The sequence below is a fragment of the Panthera onca genome, chromosome B4 (genome assembly GCF_046562875.1).
Source record: "Panthera onca isolate mPanOnc1 chromosome B4, mPanOnc1 haplotype 2, whole genome shotgun sequence".
NCBI lineage: Eukaryota > Metazoa > Chordata > Mammalia > Carnivora > Felidae > Panthera > Panthera onca.
Genome location: NC_138345.1, coordinates 64400720 through 64421093, shown reverse-complemented (window position 1 = coordinate 64421093; position 20374 = coordinate 64400720). Strand labels below are relative to the sequence as shown.

The window sequence follows — 20374 nt, the reverse complement described above, 5'->3', positions numbered from 1 at the left end:
CTCTCTCTCTCTCTCTCAAATATAAACAAACATTAAAAAAAAAAAGGTCCCATTCTATGCGATGGCTTAAAAAGCCTTAATAACCTGGGACCCAACCCCTTTACTCACCGAAATCCTCTCTCCTACAACCCTTTCCTGCCTTCCCCAAGCTCTTCAGGCAGTCTCACAGTTTGTCCTCTCCTCTGCACTTTCTCAGTAAGTGGGACTGTGATGGTGTTTACCACAGGCCAGTTATCTGTATGCATCTCCCCTGCCACCAGACTGTGAGCCAGCCCCTCAAAGCCAGGGACTGCCACTCTGGACTCTATGCTCCTAATGCCAGGCAAACGTCCTTGTGTATAGTGAGCACTTATTAAATCTGCAATGAATAACAGCTTGCTGCAGAATTTTTTAGTCTAGTGCAAGTTTAGAGGCAACCTAAGAATCTAATAACAGATGAACGATTACACAAGAATGCGTACAACTTGATAGAATATCATGCAGTTATTAAAAATATGGTCGTGGGGCACCTGGGTGGCTCAGTCGGTTGAGCTGCCGACTTCGGCTCAGGTCACGATCTCGCGGTCCATGAGTTCGAGCCCCGCGTCGGGCTCTGTGCTGACAGCTCGGAGCCTGGAGCCTGTTTCCGATTCTGTGTCTCCCTCTCTCTGACCCCCCCCCCCCCCCCCCGTTCATGCTCTGCCTCTCTCTGTCTCAAAAATGAATAAACGTTAAAAAAAAAAATTAAAAAAAAAAATATGGTCACAAAACCTATGTGGCATAAGGAGAATGTTGATGGCATTTTAATAACAATATACTATTGGGACACCTGGGTGGCTCAGTCGATTAATCAGCCAACTCTATTTTGGATCAGGACATGATCTCACATATCATGGGATTGAGCTCCTTGTCAGGCTCTGCACTGACAGTGCAAAGCCTGCTTGGGATTCGCGCGCTGTGTCTCTCTCTCTCTCTCTCTCTCTGTCTCTCTCTCTGTCTCTCTCTCTGTGCCCCTCCCCGACTAATGTGTGTGCTCTCTCTGTGTGTGTGTCTCTTTCTCTCAAAATAAATAAATAAACATTTAAAAAAGTATATACTCTTTGCTGAGCCCCTAGTAGGTATCAGGTATTGTAATAAGCAGTTCACAGTATTTTATTTAAACCTCACAGGGATTATAAGTAGACCTTACTATCCTCATTTTTTAGGTGTGGAAACAAAGACTTAGAAATTCAGTTCTGTGCCCTCTGTCTCACAGCTAAGATCTGAACTTCATTTGAGACCAAAGCTTGGCTCTAAGTCATTATTGCTACATTATCTTCTGGAAGTAAAGGGAAAAAAAATAAATACATAACTAAATACTCACTATGAACAACTACATAAAAAAGAAAAGATACTTAGGAACTAAGGCCTAGGGTTACCTACTTCAAAATTCTAAGAGCAGTTGTGAGGAAGAAATATTGGTGATATTTTCCTTTCCTCTGTTTTCCAAAATTCTTGATGTCAAAAAGGATTACTCTCTAAAAATAATATTTACTCCTACACATATTTTTCAATGGTGATTCTACTCTGTTCTTAGGTGGATCTACCAAGTAGCAAGACACAATAAAAAAATCTAGGAAGAACTTGACTCACAGTTTCTAGAGAATTGATTCCAAGGGCATTTACTGAGAAAGAAGAAAAAAATGGCAGATCCCAGAAAGGCATACAAGCGGCAGTGTCCTCTTCAGAGCCACGTGCACCTCTAGGGGTTCTGACATTGTCTACGTGATGGCACCTCCAGCCGCACTGTCCACCAATCTAGTAACAGGGCCTCCAAACGTAAGCATGTGACAAAGAGCCAACAATCCCGTAAAGATTTTCAAGGTGAAAAAGGGTTGGAAACAGGCTGGATAATTTACCTTCTTCAAATGCTGGGTGGGCAGCAACACTGCCCAGCATCCATCATAGTGGCCACTGTGCCGGCAAAGCAGCGATCAAATAGCCTTGTGAGTATTTTTCTACCTCCCTTGGCTACTGAATGTACCTGGTTGCATCCATCCTTACTCAGCCTTTCTCTTTTTCTTAGCAAGAAGTTTTATCCAGGAAGATGCTGTAAGTCAGAGGTTCCCAAACTCTTTTTTTTTTTTCAATATATGAAGTTTATTGTCAAATTGGTTTCCATACAACACCCAGTGCTCATCCCAACAGGTGCCCTCCTCAATACCCATCACCCTCCCACCCCCCATCAACCCTCAGTTTGTTCTCAGTTTTTAAGAGTCTCTTATGCTTTGGCTCTCTTCCACTCTAACCTCTTTTTTTTTTTTTTTTTTTTTTTTTTTTTTTGAATCATGGAGTCCTTAGCTACTTCTCAATAACTTTTTTTTTCTTAATGTTTATTTATTTTTGAGAGAGACAGAGACAGAATGTGAGTGGGTTAGGGGCAGAGAGAGGGAGACACAGAATTCGAAGCAGGTTCCAGGCTCCGAGCTGTCAGCACAGAGCCCGACACGGAGCTCGAACTCATAAACTGTGAGATCATGACCTGAGCTGAAGTCGGACGCTCAACCAACTGAGCCACCCAGGCGCCCCTCTCAGTAACATTTTCATGGCATTCCAGGCCAAGAGAAATCTCTAACAGGCTATTTTATTTTATTTTAAGTTCACTTATTTTGAGAGCGAGTGTGCACACATGCACACACACAACTTGGGGAGGGGCAGAGAGAGAGGGAGACAGAGAACCCCAGGCAGGCTCTGCGTTGTCAGCACAGAGCCCAATGCAGGGCTTGAACTTGCCAACCGTGAGATCATGACCCAAACTGAAGCCAAGAGTCAGATCCTCAACAGACAGCCACCCAGGTGCCCCTAACAGGCTCACTTATTAAGTAATTAGGTATAAACAACTGGCCACTCTGACTGGTGTGAGGTGGTATCTGAGTGTGGTTTTGATTTGTATTTCCCTGATAAGGAGCGACGTTGAACATCTTTTCATGTGCCTGTTGGCCATCCGGATGTCTTCTTTAGAGAAGTGTCTATTCATGTTTTCTGCCCATTTCTTCACTGGGTTATTTGTTTTTCGGGTGTGGAGTTTGATGAGCTCTTTATAGATTTTGGATACTAGCCCTTTGTCCGATGTGTCATTTGCAAATATCTTTTCCCATTCTGTTGGTTGCCTTTTAGTTTTGTTGGTTGTTTCCTTTGCTGTGCAGAAGCTTTTTATCTTCATAAGGTCCCAGTAATTCACTTTTGCTTTTAATTCCCTTGCCTTTGGGGATGTGCTGAGTAAGAGATTGCTGCAAAACTTCTCACACCACAGGATCATATTAGACCTTGCCATCCTCATTTCTGTTCCACATTGATTTTTACCAGATACTTGCTTATTATCACGATAACCCGCCGAAACCCCAGCTCTGCAAAACTATGATGTCATCAAAAGAAAGAGTACAGTGTAATTCTAAAACAGAACCACCTACAGCTAATTGTTCCCACAGTGTTTAATAGATGTCCCTGTGTTTCCCTTGAAATTTTAAAATACCCTCCAGATAGCACCCCACTGAGCTGGTGGCACTGCCCCAGAGCACCTCGGCCTAGGCACATATTTTGTCAATAATGTCTTTAAGCCCTTAGTTTTCGCAGTGCCAGATGATGAAAAGACTCCCTAACTAGAAACTCAGAAGCCTGGACTTACTGCTTAGCCAGTGGTATGACATGGGCAGGCTGTTTTACCCTCCCTATCACGTGTGCTTCAGTCTCAAAATAAGGGAGCTAGAGTAAATCATCTCCCAAGTTCCCTTCTGCTCTCAAACACTAAGAATGAATGTTAGAGGAAGGAGGGTTCTTCCTCATTCTTACTGGTTTCAGGGGGAACAGAGAAAGGGCTAGAGCAGCCAGGACAAGTATTTATTTTCCAGAAGGAAATTCATACTAAAATTTAGGTGTGCTACGATGAAAGGCTGGAGCATGAGATGTTACTAGGCTACCAGGTGAGGTGGTGGTTACATCCCCCGTAGGGCACACTGTTGAGTGACGTTGACACCAGCACTGCTCTTTCTGTGTGCTGTTTCTACTCTTACCCAAACTCCTTCTGGACAAATGGATTGCATTATGAGGTGACTGGATATTGTCAGGCTGGGAGTGACTATGAAACAGACTCAGGTTACCTATCCTGCTTGGAGATCAAACTCATCATGTCAGCTTAAGAAGGACCAGACTAAACAACAGGGCTGACTAGGCACGGACACTGAAACACAAAATACAGTATTTGTAAACAGGTGATATTTTCTCAGACATTTACCTAGAATTTTGTATTCTTAACATTCTATAAGATTTGTTTTTAAATTTAACTTTTCTCTTTTGCAACTAGTTTTAAAGACATGATTTAGAAAAATGTATTTGCAGGGTAAAGAGTGCTTTATAGGCAAAAGAAAACACAATGAAATAAGTGGAACTTTTCTGCCCAGTTTGCAGGGGGTTAATAAGATGATACAGTGACGAGTCTAGCCTGACATGATGGAAGCAATTTTTTTTTAACTGCCCATCATTCCTCTCTTGTGCTTAGCATTTCAGAGAAGTATTTCCCTTTCTGGGACATGCCCAGGTACCACACTATAAAGAAAACAAAAGTTGAGGAGGGTTAGTCTATGTTAGGGAGGCTTATATACTAGCCATCTTTCATCAAAGTCCAACCATTAGGACTTGACCTCAGATCTGCCAATGCCCATGGATTTTTTTTTAAGTAGGCTCCATACCCAATGTGGGGCTTGAACTGATAACCCTGAGATCAAGAGTTGCATGTTCTACCAACGGAGCCAGCCAAGAACCCCTAAGGGATGTTTTTGATTAAAATTGGAAGGATGATGTCTTAGTCCAGTGTGAATAACAGGATCCAATTCTTCACATCATTAGAGTATCTGTTACTGTCTTCGTTAGGGTAATAAACCCTCTCCTTACAGATCTTTAACACTGACTCTAAAACAGAGGTGGGAGGAAATTATACAAGCATCTGGGTCCTAGTCTGTTGCCATTCACATTCTTCCTTCTTACATTTTTTTTTTTTTCCAGGAAGTGACTCATCTAAATTGGAATCTAGATGTTTTAATTCTTCTTTCTTTGTTTAAGAAAATTCCTGAAATACATGAAAGCTGAAGACTCTTTGCAGGGAGTACATATATATATAACATAATATACATTTATGGTAATGTATTAATTAGTAAATGTGTTTAAGTTAAATGTTTATGAGACAGTGTGACAAGTGGAAAAATGGTTAAAAACAAAGACTGTTATGTAAACAAGACATTGGGCTCCACAATTTGCAAAGTTCCAACCTAAACTCTATAGACAAAAATGAGACACTGGTTCCTTTCTCTTGAGGAATCTTCAGCACGTTTGAGAAACAAAGACCTTTACCTCTGGTGCAGGGGCAGGAGCTGGTGAGGAGCTAACAAGATAAAACAGTGATAGATGGATGGTACTAGGCAAAGATACGCAAATAACATTCTGTAAAAATGATCAAAATGTCAACATTATGAACATTTTTAAAAAAATTTTTTAAACGTTTATTCATTTTTGAGAGACAGAGAGCACAAGCAGGGGTGGGGCAGAGAGAGAGGGAGACACAGAATCCGAACCAGGCTCCAGGCTCTGAGCTGTCAACACAGAGCCTGACGTGGGGCTCAAACTCACGGCGAGATCATGACCTGAGCCAAAGTCAGACGCCCAAACAACTGAGCCACCCGGTGCCCCTGAACATTCTTTTAGAGGCTGAGATTGAGCCAGAATGGAAAAGAGAACTCAGGTTTGCGCTCGTAAAACTCAATGTTCAACAGTTATTACAGTTCAAAAAATAAATATCCTGAAAGACCAACACATGCAAACCCTTACTACCTTATTTTTGTTTTAACTGGAGTTAGTAGCATACAGTGTAGTATTGGTTTCAGGAGTAGAATTTAGTGATTCATCACTTATATAGAACACCTAGTGCTCATCCCACAAAGTACTCTCCTTAATGCCCATCACCCATTTAGCTCATCCACCCACCCACCTCCCCTCCAGCAACCCAAGTTTGTTCTCTATAGTTAAGAGTCTCTTACGGTTTACCTCCCTCTCTGTTTTTATCTTATTTTACTTTTCCTTCCCTTCTCCTAATGTTCATCTGTTTTGTTTCTTAAACTCCATAAGTTAAATCATATGGTATTTGTCTTTCTCTGACTTATTTCACTTAGCATAATACACTCTAATTGCATCCACATTGTTGTAAATGACAAGATTTTGTTCTTTTTGATGGCTGAGTAATACTCCATTGTATACCACATCTTCTTTATCCACTCATCAGTCAGTGGACATTTCGGCTCTTTCCATACATTGGCTATTATTGATAGCACTGCTGTAAACATCGGGTTGCATATGCCTCTTTGAATCAGCACTCCTGTATCCTTTGGATAAATACCTAGTAGTGCAACTGCTGGATTATAGGGTAGTTCATTTTTAATTTTTTGAGGAACCTCCATACTGTTTTTTAGAGTAGCTGCATCAGTTTGCATTCCCACCAGTGGTGCAAAAGAGTTTCCCTTTCTCTGCGTCTTTGCCAACATCTGTTGTTTCCTGAGCTGTTAATTTTAGCCATTCTGACAGGTGTGAGGTGGTATCTCATTATGGTTTTAATTTGTATTTCTCTGATGATGAGTGATGAGAAGCATCTTTTCATGTGTCTGTTAGCCATGGATGTCTTCTTTGGAAAAGTGTCTATTCATGTCTTCTGCCCATTTCTTCACTGGATTGTTTTTTGGGTGTTGAGTTTGATAAATTCTTTATAGATTTTAGATACTAACCTGATGTCATTTGCAAATATCTCCTCCCATTTCACTGGTTGCCTTTTAGTGTTGTTAACTGTTTTGTTCACTGTGCAGCAGCTTTTTATCTTGATGAGGTCCCAGTAGTTCATTTGTGCTTTTGTTTCCCTTGCCTCTGGATATATGCTTACTAAGTTGCTGTGGCCTAGGTCAAAGAGATTGCTGCCTGTTTTTTCCTCTAGGATTTTGATAGCTTCCTGTCTTAAATTTAGGACTTTCATCATTTTGAATTTATTTTTGCGTATGGTGTTCCAGTTTTATTCTTCTGCATGTAGCTGTCCAGTTTTCCCAACATCATTTGATGAAGAGACTTTTTTCCATTGGATATTCTTTCCTGTTTTGTCAAGGATTAGTTGGCTATACATTTCTCCATCAAGGATATTAGCCATGGGTCTTTTATATATGGTCTTTATGATGGTGAAGTATGTTCCTTCCATACCTACTTTCTTGAAGGTTTTTATGAAGAAAGAATGCTGTATGTAGTCAAATGTTTTTTCTGCATCTATTGAGAGGATCATATATTTCTTATCCTTTCCTTTATTAATGTGGTATATCATGTTGACTTATTTGTGGATATTGAACCACTCCTGCAGCCCAGGAATAAATCTTACTTGATCATGGTGAATATTTCTTTTAAAATATTACTGGATTCAATTTGCTAGTATCTTGTTGAGTATTTTTGCATCCATGTTCATCAGGGAAATTGGTCTGTAACTCTCCTTTTTAGGGGGTCTTTGTCTGGTTTTGCGATCAAGGTAATACTGGCTTCATAGAATGAATTTGGAAGTTTTCCTTTCATTTCTATTTTTTGGAACAGTTTCAAAAGAATACCTTTAAATGTTTGGTAGAATTCCCCTGGGAAGTCATGTTCCCAGGCTCTGGACTCCTGTTTGTTGGAAGATTTTTGATTACTGATTCAATTTCTTTACTGGTTATGGATCTGTTCAAATCTTCTATTTCTTCCTGTTTCAGTTTTGGTAGTTTATATGTTTCTAGGAATTTGTTCATCTCTTCCAGAGTGCCCAATTTGTATTTCTATGGTATTGGTTATGATCTCTCCTCTTTCATTAATGATTTTATTTATTTGGGTCCTTTTTCTTTCTGGTAAGTCTGGCTGGGGGTTATCAATTTTATCGATTCCTTCAAAGAACCAACTCCTAGTTTTGTTTATCTGTTCCACTATTTTTTGATATTGATATCATTGATTTCTGCTCTAATCTTTATTATTTCCCATTTTCTTCTGGTTTTGGGCTTTATTTGCTGTTCTTTTGCCAGCTCCTTTAGGTGTAAGGTTGGGTTATATATTTTAAATATTTCTTCTTTCTTTAGGAAGGCCAGGATTGCTATGTATTTCCTTCTTATGACCACCTTTGCTGCATCCCAAAGGTTTTGGACTGTCATGTTTTCATTTTCATTGGCTGCCATGTACTTTTTTATTTCCTCCTTAATTTCTTTTTTTTTTTTAATGTTTATTTTTGAGAGAAAGCATGAGCGGGGAAGGGGCAGAGAGTGGCAGGGGTAGTAGTAATGGGACAGCAGAGAGCCCAATCTGGGGCTCGAACTCACAAACCACAAGATCATGACCTGAGCTGAAACTGGATGCTTAACTTACTGAGCCACCCAGGTGCCTTGGTGTCTTTAATTTCTTGGTTAACCCATTCATTCTTTAGTAGGATGTTCTTTAACCTCCAAGTATTTGTGGTCTTTTTTTCCTGTGGTGATTTCAAGTTTCATAGCGTTGTGGTCTGAAAATATGCACAGTATGATCTTAATCTTTTTGTACTTGTTGAGGGCTGATTTGTGAGCCAGTATGTCATCTATTCTGGAAAATGTTTCATGTGCACTGGAGAAGAATGTGTATTCCGCTGCTTTTGGATGAAATGTTCTGAATATATCTGTTAAGTGTCCATCTGGTCTAGTGTGACATTCAAAGCCATTGTTTCCTTGTTGATTTTTCTGCTTAGATGATGTGTCCATTGCTGTAAGTGGGGTGATAAAGTCCCCTACTATTATTACCAATGAGTTTATGTTTGTTATTAATTGATTTATATATTTGGATGCTCACAACTTGGGGGCACCGCTACTACTTAGATCAACTTTACACAAAACTGTTGAGCTTAAGTTCTACAGGGTTTTCTTTGTTAGGAGAGAAAGCAAATTCAGCAAAAATAATCAACTGAACCCTTACTATTGAAACCTGGGGATTATTTATGGCCTCTCATCTGGTCTTATAAAATCAACTCTCTCTACCTAACCTTACCTTTCTACTCCAAGTCCAAACCCCAGAAAGAGGAAAGTCTTGAAAAGAGTAGCCAGGCTGTGTGGGCAAGAATCCTTTAAGACTAGGACTGAGGTGTACTCCATTGTGAACATTTGAAGGTGACCGTATCTGCTCTGTGTATGGCAGGGTATGTGTGCGGCAAGAGGGACATAATGGTGTATTCTGAAAAATTTCATCTTCCCTATAAATTATATATAATTTATATATATAAATTTTTCTGAGGTAACCAGAGGATAATCAGTTGAATATGGGGACAAATCATGGTTAGTTAATGCTGTGAATATAGATTGCCAAACTCTTGTCAGGATGGGAAATACTTATAAAATTTTTTGTCCTACAATTTTTTGGGGGGTGACTTCTCAGCTATAGCCTGGGATTTGAGGCATGCATCTAAGAAACAGGCATAATATTTGGTACCTTCCTTTCAAGAAGATCAAGATTACATAGGTGAACTCTCTTTGAATACTTGGATAACTATATAGCTGTAAGAAGTTTTAAACATGTTTAAAAGTGTGATGGTGGGACATAAATGCACGTAAAACAACTGTTTACTCTGTGAGCCAAGAATAGCAAAGGATGACTTCCTGTCATGAAAAACCACCAATGAAATTTCTTTTAAAATAAAAAACAAAAACAAAAGCAAAAAAACCCTCTTATCTCCATTCATATTTTTGTCAAGCTGTCTAATCTTGTTCCTGTCTTTCTTGTTCATACTTCTCAAAAGGTGGGAACTCTACAGTCATGACCTCCACTTCCTCAGCTCACCTCTGTCTGACTAACATACACCAGACTCTGCTCCCTCCAAGACTAGTAGAGACATCCCAGGTGCCATACCCACAGGTCACTGTTCAGTTCTTATATCCCTGGACTTCCCTGGGTGCATCTGACTGTGCTGACCTCATTCTCCTTTGGCATTCCTTCTTCCTGTATTGCCTCACAATCAACTCTCCCGGTTCTGCGGGCTCTCTCCAGCAACTCCTTTCCTCTTCTCTCTCATCAGCATCTCCTTCCCCACTTTTTCCCTCCTCAGCCACATCTAATCCATCAGGTAAGATCCATAAATGTTCACTAAATAAATATTCATAAACATATCACAAGTAAATGTGTTTAGACATTATACAACAATTCATTGGCAAAACATGAAGTTATCAGTTCAAACATGGAACCCCATTAACAGATTAAAAGCTTTTAATCTTTATATGTGAGAAAACAAGGTAAATAATATCTTACTGAACATATAGCTGGAGGTAGGTCCAAATAAAGACCTTACCATTCCTCGTAAGCTAGTCTGCTCAACAGGTGTGCAGGAATTTAAATACTTCCCTGTCAAGTTCTGATGTCAAACCTCATTCCTGTTTCAGGTCCTCCGCACTTGCCCTTCCCTCTGTTTAGAACATTTCCCCAAATTTTCCTCTTGCTTCCATAACACACTTCATTAGACTCTGTACTTAGATGCCATTTCTTCAAGTATCTCTTTGCTTCATCACAACCCCTTGAGACTTCCTACCTATTCCAGGACCTTGGTCTTTTTGTCATTTAATAGCACTTATTCCTGCCCAACATTAAATTTTTTCCCGCACTCATTTTATTGTCTGCCTCCCACCCTAGAAGGTAAATTCCATGAATAAGGGAATTTTGTTTTATTTACTAAGGAATCCCCAGTATCTGGCCCAAAGTAGGTGCTCACTAAATCTTTGTTGAAAAATGAACAGAAGAAAAAACAGTAGGGAATGAATAAAGACAATATAAGTGTGGGCTCCACCACTCTTACCTACCCAGGTAGTGACCACGGTGCCAGGTCACAGACACATCTGAGCGAATGGGCATGGAAATACATGATAAGTTTCTGAAGCAAGTCAAGCAGCAAGTACACTTGCTAATCTTGAGGAACAAGCAGGAAGGAAGTCTATGGCCCAGGACTAACGAACTTGACTCATCAGGATACCACACTTTCTCCAGGACAAAAGAGTAAGTCTCAAAGGGAAGATGGTGGGCAGTCCAGGAGATAAGGGATCCTATAGAGGTCACGGATATTCTAGATGCTTTCTGGGGGAAAAGTGAACAAGAGATGTCTGACTTAGCAAAAATGTAAATCAAGGGAAAATTTTTTAAACTTTCTTCTTGGCACTCTTCTCTATTCCTTTGCTCTTCTACAGGGTGGGTGGACAGTGACGTGTGACTTTACGCTAGCTCTCCATTTTCCCTATTTATGATCCAGATTTTACCTCATGACCTAAACCTGGCAGTCATGTAAATCCTAACACTATTCCAATGTGATCACACAATGGTGTTTTCCTCTTGAAAACAGATGTACAGTCAGCCAACCTGGGAGCCCAAAATAGCTAGTCATTTCATAAGCCCCAGTTATATTCTCTTCACTTGTCTCCACCTTCACTGATTTGTCACTCACTGGACAGCAGGGATGTCTGTGTTTACAGCAGCACCAGCTTTATACCTTTTCTAATGCTAGAAAAAATGGCAGACTCCCATGCTCAAAGTTTTTTTGTTTTGTTTTGTTTCATTTTGAGAGAGAGAGAGAAAGTGAGAGAGAGAGTGAGTGGAAGCAGGGGAGAGGAATGGGGGGGGAGGGGGAGAGGGAGAGAGAGAAGGAGTGAGGGAGGGAGGGAGAGTAGGAGAGAGGGAGAGAAGGAGAGAGGGAGAGAAGGAAAGAAGGAGAGGAGAGAAGGAGAGGAGAGAAGGAAAGGAGAGGAGAAAAGGAGAGAAGGAGAGAGGGAGGGAGGTCATGATCTCACAGTTTGTGGGTTCAAGCCCCGCATCAGGCTCTGTGATGACAGCTCAGAGCCTGGAGCTCTGCACGGATGGCTCAGAGCCTGCTTGTAATATTCTCTCTCTCTCTCTCTCTCTCTCTCTCTCTCTCTTCCCCTCTCCCTCTCACACTCTGTCTCCCTCTCTCTCAAAATAAATAAATTAATTTAAAAAAATGTTTAAAAATTTTTAATAAAAAAATTAGAAATAAAATTAAAATCACCTATAAAACAATCAGGTAGATATAATCGTGGTTAACGTTTTGATTCGTTTTGATTCATTTCCTTTAAAACTTTTGCATAATATGTATCAGGATTGGCATTATTCTAAACATTGTGCTCTTTAAGTAATTTTATGAAATCATGGCACCTAGGTGGCTCAGTCAGTTGAGCATCTGACTTTGGCTCAGGTCATGATCTTGCAGTTCAGTTCGTGAGTTTAAGCTCCACGTCGGGCTTGCTGCTGTTAGTGCAGAGCCTGCTTCAGATCCTCTGGCCCCCTCTTTCTACCCCTCCCCCATTTGTGCTCTCTCAAAAATAAGCATTAAAAAAATAAATTTTATGAATTTATTTCTAAAGAAGAGTTTGCTTCAGTTTTTTCTCAATTATGCCAGGGTAGATGGGGTTTAAAAGATGATTTTGATATGTAATTAAGCTATTTAACATTTTATAGGGGTTGGTAATGCTCAAGGACATAATTTCTCTAAGAGTCCAATAAATATGAGCACAGCCATTTCAAATTTCTTCACATAAACAAAACTTTCCACCCAACAAGAGTTGGCTCCTGATTCAAAGGAGACTTATTTTCAGCTGATGTACCATTTTCTCCTGCAGGTTGAGCTCATTTATTGTTCAGAGTCACTATCTGCCTTTCTAATAAGGTTTCTAATAGCCTCTTAAATGCTGTTCACTTTGGAAGATTTTCAACTATTAGCTGAATAATGCCTCATGCTAGATGAAACTCATGAATTTTAAGAAGCAATTGGGGTGCCACAATTTGGTTCTTTCTTTAAAAACTGGCGATACAGTGTTCAACAGAACTGTAATGCCAGAAAACACACACACATTGCCCTTGTAAGATTCCCCTCTCCCCCATGCCACCCCACCCCAAATTGCCTTTGCTAGGGAGAGGATCAATGTCATTTTTGGTTTAACTCATGTAAAACCACAGGATTTATGGTTTTAAAGCATCATGTCTGGGAACAATACAGCCCACACTTACTTAACACCCAACATGATTTATATGATCACCAAGGAAAACCTGAGACCTTCCTAATCATATATAGTTTCACAAACACAAGAAATTTAAGTGTTTTCATTTCAGTAGGGTGTACACATTTTCTGAAATGAACTAGAAGATCAAAATTCCTTACCAAAGAAAGAAAATAAAAAGCTGTTAGATTTCTCAAGGGAAGAAACCTCCCTACTTAGTACCATGTCATCCAATCAATTCTATTTAAGAAACATTTACCAGGAATGTTATGTCACATGCAGATAATAAAAAGGGGTTGGAAAGCTATTCCCTGCCCTCACAGACGTCACAGTCTAACATACTGGTTCTTAAAATGTAGCTCCTGGGCCAGCAGCATCATGGTATTCTCTGTTAGAAAACTTTTAACTGCCAACTCAATTTCTTTAGTAGACTGAAGGGCTAGTCAAATTTCTATTTCTTCATGGTTTATTCAGTTTGTCTTCCAAAGAAATGTGTCTGTTTTATCTAAGTTGTTCATAGTAACCACTTATTATCCTTTTAATGTCTGTAACAATCCTGATATTGGAATCATCTCATTCTTGATCAGTCTCAACAGGGACTTATCAATCTTACCATTACTTCAAGGAAGCATTTTATTTTCTCTATTGTCTGTTCTCTAGTGCATATTTTTCACTTTTATATTTTTTATGCCTTTCTTTCTATTTACTTTTGGTTTAATTTCCTCATTTTCTAAATTCTTCAGGTAGAAGCTCAGATCATTGATTCTAAAACTTCTTTTCTAATGTAAGCATATAAAGCTGCATATATTTTTCCAGTTTTATAGTTTTTTAATGGCAGAAGAGTATTACAATACCAATTATTCCATCATGGCCAGGACCAAAATTCTTTCACGGAACTCCTTCTTAGTGCTCACTTAAAAATCAAATTAAGAACCAATGTGGGTGGGGGCTGTGCTAAATTGGTGATAGGCAGACATTGTTGGGATGAGCACAGGGTGTTATATATAAGTGATAAATCACTGGGTTCTAATCCCAAAACCAATACTACACTATGTGTTAACTAACTTGAATTTAAATTAAAAACAACAACAACAACAACAACAACAACAACAAAATAGGGGCACCTGCATGGCTCAGTCAGTTAAGCAACCGATTCTTTATTTTGGCTAAGGTTATGATCTCATGGTTGGTGGGAAAGAGCCCCAAGTTGGGCTGTGCACTGACAGCATGGAGCCTGCTTGGGATACTCTCTCTTCCTCTCTCTCTGCCCCTCCCCACTTGCTCATACACATGCTCTTGCTGTCTCTCAAAATAAATAAGTAAACTTAAAAAAAAAAAAAGAACCAATGAAATAAACCAAATGAGGGGGGAATAGGTCCCCACTATGGTGAACATGTAAGTTTATTGAGCACATACAGAACTCTCAGAGAGTACAGCTGAAGAACTGTGTTTTCAGTGAACAATTCCTCTGATACTTGCTTTCAATCCAGTGAGAAGAGCTATAATCCAAACCTCCATAATTTTCAGTGTAAAGAAATTTATGGGAAAAGTGCAGCTAGGCAGATTTTGCCTCAAAAACTCACATACACACCACTTGCACCCAGCAATGCAAACCACTTCCTTTTCCTTCCCCTGCAGGGATGTATACCCCAACAGCTGCCATTCATTAATAAAAACCTTTCCAGGACTGGTAAATTCTCAACTCCTTCCTACAATGTGTACAGAGCACTATACTAGGTGAGATGCGATGAAATACAAAGCATAATCCATGCTCGAGACAATTTAAGGAAAACAACAAAAAGAATTTGGGGTGGTTTGGATTCTGTAAATGTCAAATGTCAGAATTCTCAGTCAAAACTGTACCACAAACTTGCCACTGAGATACAGTGAGCAAAGGACAGTTTTTTCGGTAAATGGTGCTAAGTCCAATTGATATCTACATGGCACAAAAAATAAATCTTGACCCCTACCACACATCTTTTACAAAACATCCATTTCAGAGCAATCATAGACCTAAATATGAAAGGTAAAACAATTATAAACAAATAAACAATATGCTTCTATAAATACTGTAGGAAATCATCTTTACTACCTTCAGATAGGCAAAGGCTTTTAAAAAGAACACAGAAACCTAACTCTAAAGGATAGAACTGAAATTGAGCATTGCTCATCAAAGGACACCAGTAAGTATAAAAAAGAAAGCATTACAGGAAAAACAAGTATTTATAAGTGAGTGCTCAAAGAACCAGTATTCAGAATACATAAAGAATGCAGACCGACCAAAAAAAAAAAAAAAAAAAAGACAATCCAATTTTTTCTTTTTAAATGGGCAAAAGTCTTGATTGGGAACTTCACCAAAGAAGGTCTTCAATAAGCATATAAAAATGATTAACCATCAGAGATATGTGAATTAAAATCACAAAATGATACCACTGGTCACCTGTCACATGGCTAAAATTTTTTAAAACCTACGGAGAATACTGGCAAAGAAGTGGAACACCCAGAATATTCACACACTACAACCAGTATGGAAAACTTTTAGGCTAACATCTCCTAAAGTTTAACGGATGCCTACCCCATGACCCAATAACTCCACCAAAAGACACGTACAAAATGTTCATAGCACCATTCATCATAATAGTCCATGCCTGTCAATGGCAAAATGGAAATAAACTACTAATCACAATGAACAAAATTACTGCTACAGTGTGCAATGGATTGGCCACAAGCTTTGGAAATGAATGATCTTGGACGTGAATTTCAGTTTACCATGTAGGACTAAATATGCAGATATGAACACAAGACCTCAAAAATCTGCTTTCTCCATCTGAAAAACAGGGTCATAACCATCTTACAAGAGAATTCTGAGGATTAGAAATAATGTGCCTATAAAGCAAAGCACTATGTCTAATAGGTGTTCAGTAAACAGTAAGACTGGGATTTAGGCAACAGCACTTCTATCACTCAGGATCAATACCAGTCTTTTTCATACATAAACTCTTTTCCTGTAAAGATAATGTTCCACCTGACCTGCCAAACCAATTTGTAGCATTGCCAACTCAGTCATCGGTGAAACTATACAAGAACCAGGTCATGGCATTTTATTATTCAGCTACTTTATAAACCCACATGCAATTGCAGCTGTCAGTTCTAATGCCAGAGGATCAAATGAGTTGGAAAGATTAAACAAATGGGCAGGAGAAATGCCAACAAGTGTATAAACTGGATAGGAGTCCAACTGGTTCAGTTACAAAGTTGATCCTTAGAGAACACTAAGTGCACTGTATGCACTCTGAAGAGAAGCACGTGCAGGTTACAATGCCCAAAAAACAAAAGAATGAAAATGGGGACAAAAGTCCCTTGTTACTGTGGTTATGAGCGTAATCCTGAGTCTCCTTTAGTCTTAAAAATAAGTCTATTCATACTTGTCGTTAGAGAATAAAACATATAGTCCTATAGTAAATCTCACTTTGGCTTCTTTTTAATATAAAATATGTGTATACGTGTGTGTGTGTATAAGATCTGGTATTTCGTAGCAACCAGATCCTAAATTTTAAAGTTATAATAAATATTAGGAGAAATGGCTATTTCTAAGTATAACACATAGTCAGTAATATTTTACTCATTTATAAAGAAAAGTCAGGATATTAACTTGTATTGCCATCTAAACTAGTAAGGGGAAGGCAGAGGCAGGGCAAAGAAAAAAAATCTTCTGAAATCTTGAAATCAAATTAAAACTTTTTTTTCATTTTATTTATTTTTAGAGAGAGAGAGAGCGCACAAGTGGGAGAGAAGGTAAGAGGGTAAGAGGGAGAGAGGGAGAGAGAGAGAGAAAGAGGGAGAGAAACTCAAGCAGGCTCCACGCTCAGCACAAAGCCCGACACAGGGCTTGATCCTATGACACTGTGATCATAACATGAGCCGAAATAAAGAGTTGGATGCTTAACTGACTGAGCCACCCAGGTGCTGCTTGAAATCAAATTTTCTGATCCAAAATAACTCCTTGAAGAGTAAGGCTCCAAACTTTTATATTTTGACTTTATATTCATACACCCTAGCTAGTTCTAGTCTATTAAAATTAATTATTATGCCTATCAAGTTTTAAAAGTAAGATATAGTTAAGAAATTATGAGTATTTCAAAGTACTCTAAACTCAGTTCTATTCATTCCACAAGAAAGGTCAGTAGTCCATCTTGGTGCAAGTCAGTGACATAGGGGCTCTATACAATGGGAATGAAGAACAAGAAGCTTTTTCTTTCTTCTGTGGCTGAATTACAGGGAGAATCCCAGTCCATTTCTAACCTAGTAAAACAAAGAAAAACTTTGGCCAAAGCCTTGTGAATCTGTTTTTTTCCCCAGGCACCATATTTTTATAGCCCATGCTTGATTTATTTTGTTGCATGGATCTAGTTTTCCATTTACATGAGGTTGTACATAGAAGAACCAACCTTAGTTAGGGGAGTCCTCTTTCAGTTTTCTTCAATGAACCATTTATTTGCAAAAGTTCTACAAATTCCACTCCAGTTTATTTCTCTAAATAAAGCAATGCCCCCCACCTTTGAAAAACAGCAAGTGCATAGACACAGAAGTAAAAGTTTAAAAAAATGTGAGATCCATAAGTTTAAGCCAGCATTGCACCCAACACATTTGTTTAAAATCCTAATTCAGTGTTTTTCCTTAAAATTCTAAGGTCAGCTATATGATAAATCAAGAATATAAGTACAGTGAGATTTCCCCCACCCCAGGCACTTTGCTAGATAGTCTTTAATTAAATATGATGGTGTCCTCACTTATTTATAATCCAAAATATTGAAAAAAATTTAAATATCTAACAATAGAGGGCATGTTAACTAAAGTAATACTTTTTAACAGAATCATACAACTATTGAATTTTTACTAAGAATTTTTAGTAACATAAGATAATTCCATGTTACATGGGAGGGGATCCACATAAAATAGGACCCCAACTGGGGCACCTGGGTGGTGGCTCAGTCGGTTAAGCGACCAACATCGGCTCAGGTCATCACTTCACGGTTCATGAGTTCAAGCCCCATGTCGGGCTCTGTGCTGACAGCTCAGAGTCCGGAGCCTGCTTCAGATTCTGTGTCTCCTTCTCTCTCTATTCCTCCCCTACTTGTGCTCAGTCTCTCTCTCTCTCTCTCTCTCGAAAATAAATAAAGATTTTTTAAAAATTTAAAAAAATAAAAATAGGACCCCAACTCTGTAAAACAGATACAAAGAAACATACATCAAAATGTTGGCAATAGTTACACCTAGACGTTTATTTTCTTTCTTATCAAGAAAAATCTGTTTAAAATTGTTTTTCTGAACAAACACATTTACTTAAATTGGCTTTTCAGTTAACTACAAAAGACCAGGAGAACATTATAGCCCCAATGACAGAAGGATCTAGTCAACTGGACTTAAGATCCTAGTATGTAATTTCAAGAAATCCTTAAACTTGCACATTGCCAATGTACCTTGCTAATGTTTTAGTAGTAGAGAGAATTTTATTCCCAAATAACTGATGACTAAGAGAATATTAAGTACACAAATAAGTTCTAAGAAATTGACTAAAGTATAGTTTTTATGTATTAGAAACCAAAGAAGGGAGGAAATGGAAATTAGAAATAGAAGGAAAAAGCTTAACATAAAAAGTCTCAGATCAGAAAGGTCAACAGTTTCACTCAAAGCACAGCTTACATTCACCACTCTCAGAGAACATTGCTATGCCATGAATCCTACAGAGAAAGGCCATTACCTCAAGGAATCATATATGGACCATAAAGTACATTATGTCCTAAAACCACACCACAAAACCATTCTAAACAAGAGCCGTGATAATTTCAGTAGTGAAAAAATGACTTATCATTTAATAGTAATCAAAAAGACAAAAACCAGTTACTTCATCTACTCACCTACTTTGTATGTTCAAAACTTCACATGTTTTTAACCTGAGATACCTAGGAAATAGAAATTGCAAAAATAAAATACTCACAGCCCCCCATAAAGGATCTCTTTCCAACAACATCCAGTGCTGCCTTTTATTCTTCTGATCAATCATACTTATTTCCCGCTTGTGGAGGAATTATTTGTATCTATAATTTATGGGTAACACCTACAGGTCTGTATTTAGACACCAGACATGCACACATCCTCCATTTGACATGAAGAACTAACTAATGGGAAGTGCAGAACTAGGTTTCATAACTCTTCTAGCACTGATGCAGCTTCAAAGACCTACGCAAGTACGGCATTTCAAAATTCCATGAAGGTATTTCAAAATGCAGTGAGAGAGCTCTTCAATACTATGGTGGAATGGGAAGGATGGGCCCAAGGACATGTGATTTTACTGTAGGTACAGCCTTTAGATTTAAAACAGACTATCCTTTAAAAATAGGTTTTAAAGGGTCTTAGAAATTGTTTTCATATTCATTAGAAGTCATAAGAAAAGTCCAATAGCTAAAGACAGTGAAAGAGTGTTTAAGCTCTCTGCCTCTCTGGAGCAAAAGACCCTTCTATTCCTTTCCTAGGTCACCTAACAATCCCAAATAACTTCATAAAAGCATCAGGATTTTAAAGGAGATAAGGGGCAGGGGGCGGTACCTAGATGGCTCAGCTGGTTGACCATCCAACTCTTCATTTCGGCTCAGGTCACAATCTCAGTTTGCAGCTTCGAGCCCCACGATGGGCTCTGTGCTGACAGCATGGAGCCTGCTTGGGATTCATTCATTCATTCATTCATTCATTCATTCATTCATTCTCTCTCTCTCCACCTCCCCTCTCTCTGCTCCTCCCCCTATTCGCTCGTATGAACTGTCTCTGTCTCAAAATAAACTGTAACTAATAAAAAATAAAGAAGGAAAGTTGTGAATGAGCAAATTTCTCATCCTTGCCACATTTATAAGGGAAAATTACTGAAGTCCATGCTTTAGTTCATAATTCACACAGACATCTCAAACACCCAGGGGTGCCTGGATGGCTCAGTCGGTTAAGTGTCCAACTTCGGCTCAGGTCATGATCTCGCAGTTTTTGAGTTCAAGCCCCACACTGGGCTCTGTGCTGACAGCTCACAGCCTGGAGCCTGCTTCAGATTCTGTGTCTCTCTCTCTGCCCTCCCCCACTCACACTTTGTCTCTGTCTTTCTCAAAAATGAACAAACATCAGAAAAAATTTAAAAACACCTAATTGTTTATTACAACATGAGTTGAGCATTTACATAATAATCCCAGTGTTAATTTCTGTTTCATGTACTATTTAGATGTTGTTGTCAGCATCAAAGTCTAACACCAAGACTAAGTTCACTTTGCAAT

The 20374-nt window shown here is 38.9% G+C and overlaps 1 protein-coding gene and 1 long non-coding RNA gene across 11 annotated transcripts in view; one reads left to right on the top strand and one right to left on the bottom strand.

Moving 5' to 3' along the window:
- Positions 1–20374, bottom strand: part of FGD4 (FYVE, RhoGEF and PH domain containing 4) — a 260303-nt gene that overhangs the window by 169897 nt on the left and 70032 nt on the right. The window contains exon 1 of one of the 7 annotated variants that reach the window (XM_060657955.3): positions 19060–19239. The exons of the other annotated variants lie outside the window; for them this stretch is intronic. Within the exon in view, the coding sequence (XP_060513938.1) occupies positions 19060–19069 (10 nt within the window). The 5' untranslated portion in view covers positions 19070–19239. Of the gene's footprint in view, positions 1–19059; positions 19240–20374 lie in introns of those variants that run through there. 7 annotated transcript variants of the gene reach the window in all.
- Positions 4137–20374, top strand: part of LOC132694543 (uncharacterized) — a 63057-nt gene continuing 46819 nt past the window's right edge. For 2 of the 4 annotated variants that reach the window (XR_013556792.2, XR_009617354.3), the window contains exon 1: positions 10043–10132. This is a non-coding gene — a long non-coding RNA (uncharacterized LOC132694543). Of the gene's footprint in view, positions 4227–10042; positions 10133–20374 lie in introns of those variants that run through there. The other 2 variants (XR_013556793.2, XR_013556794.2) reach the window with 2 other exon arrangements.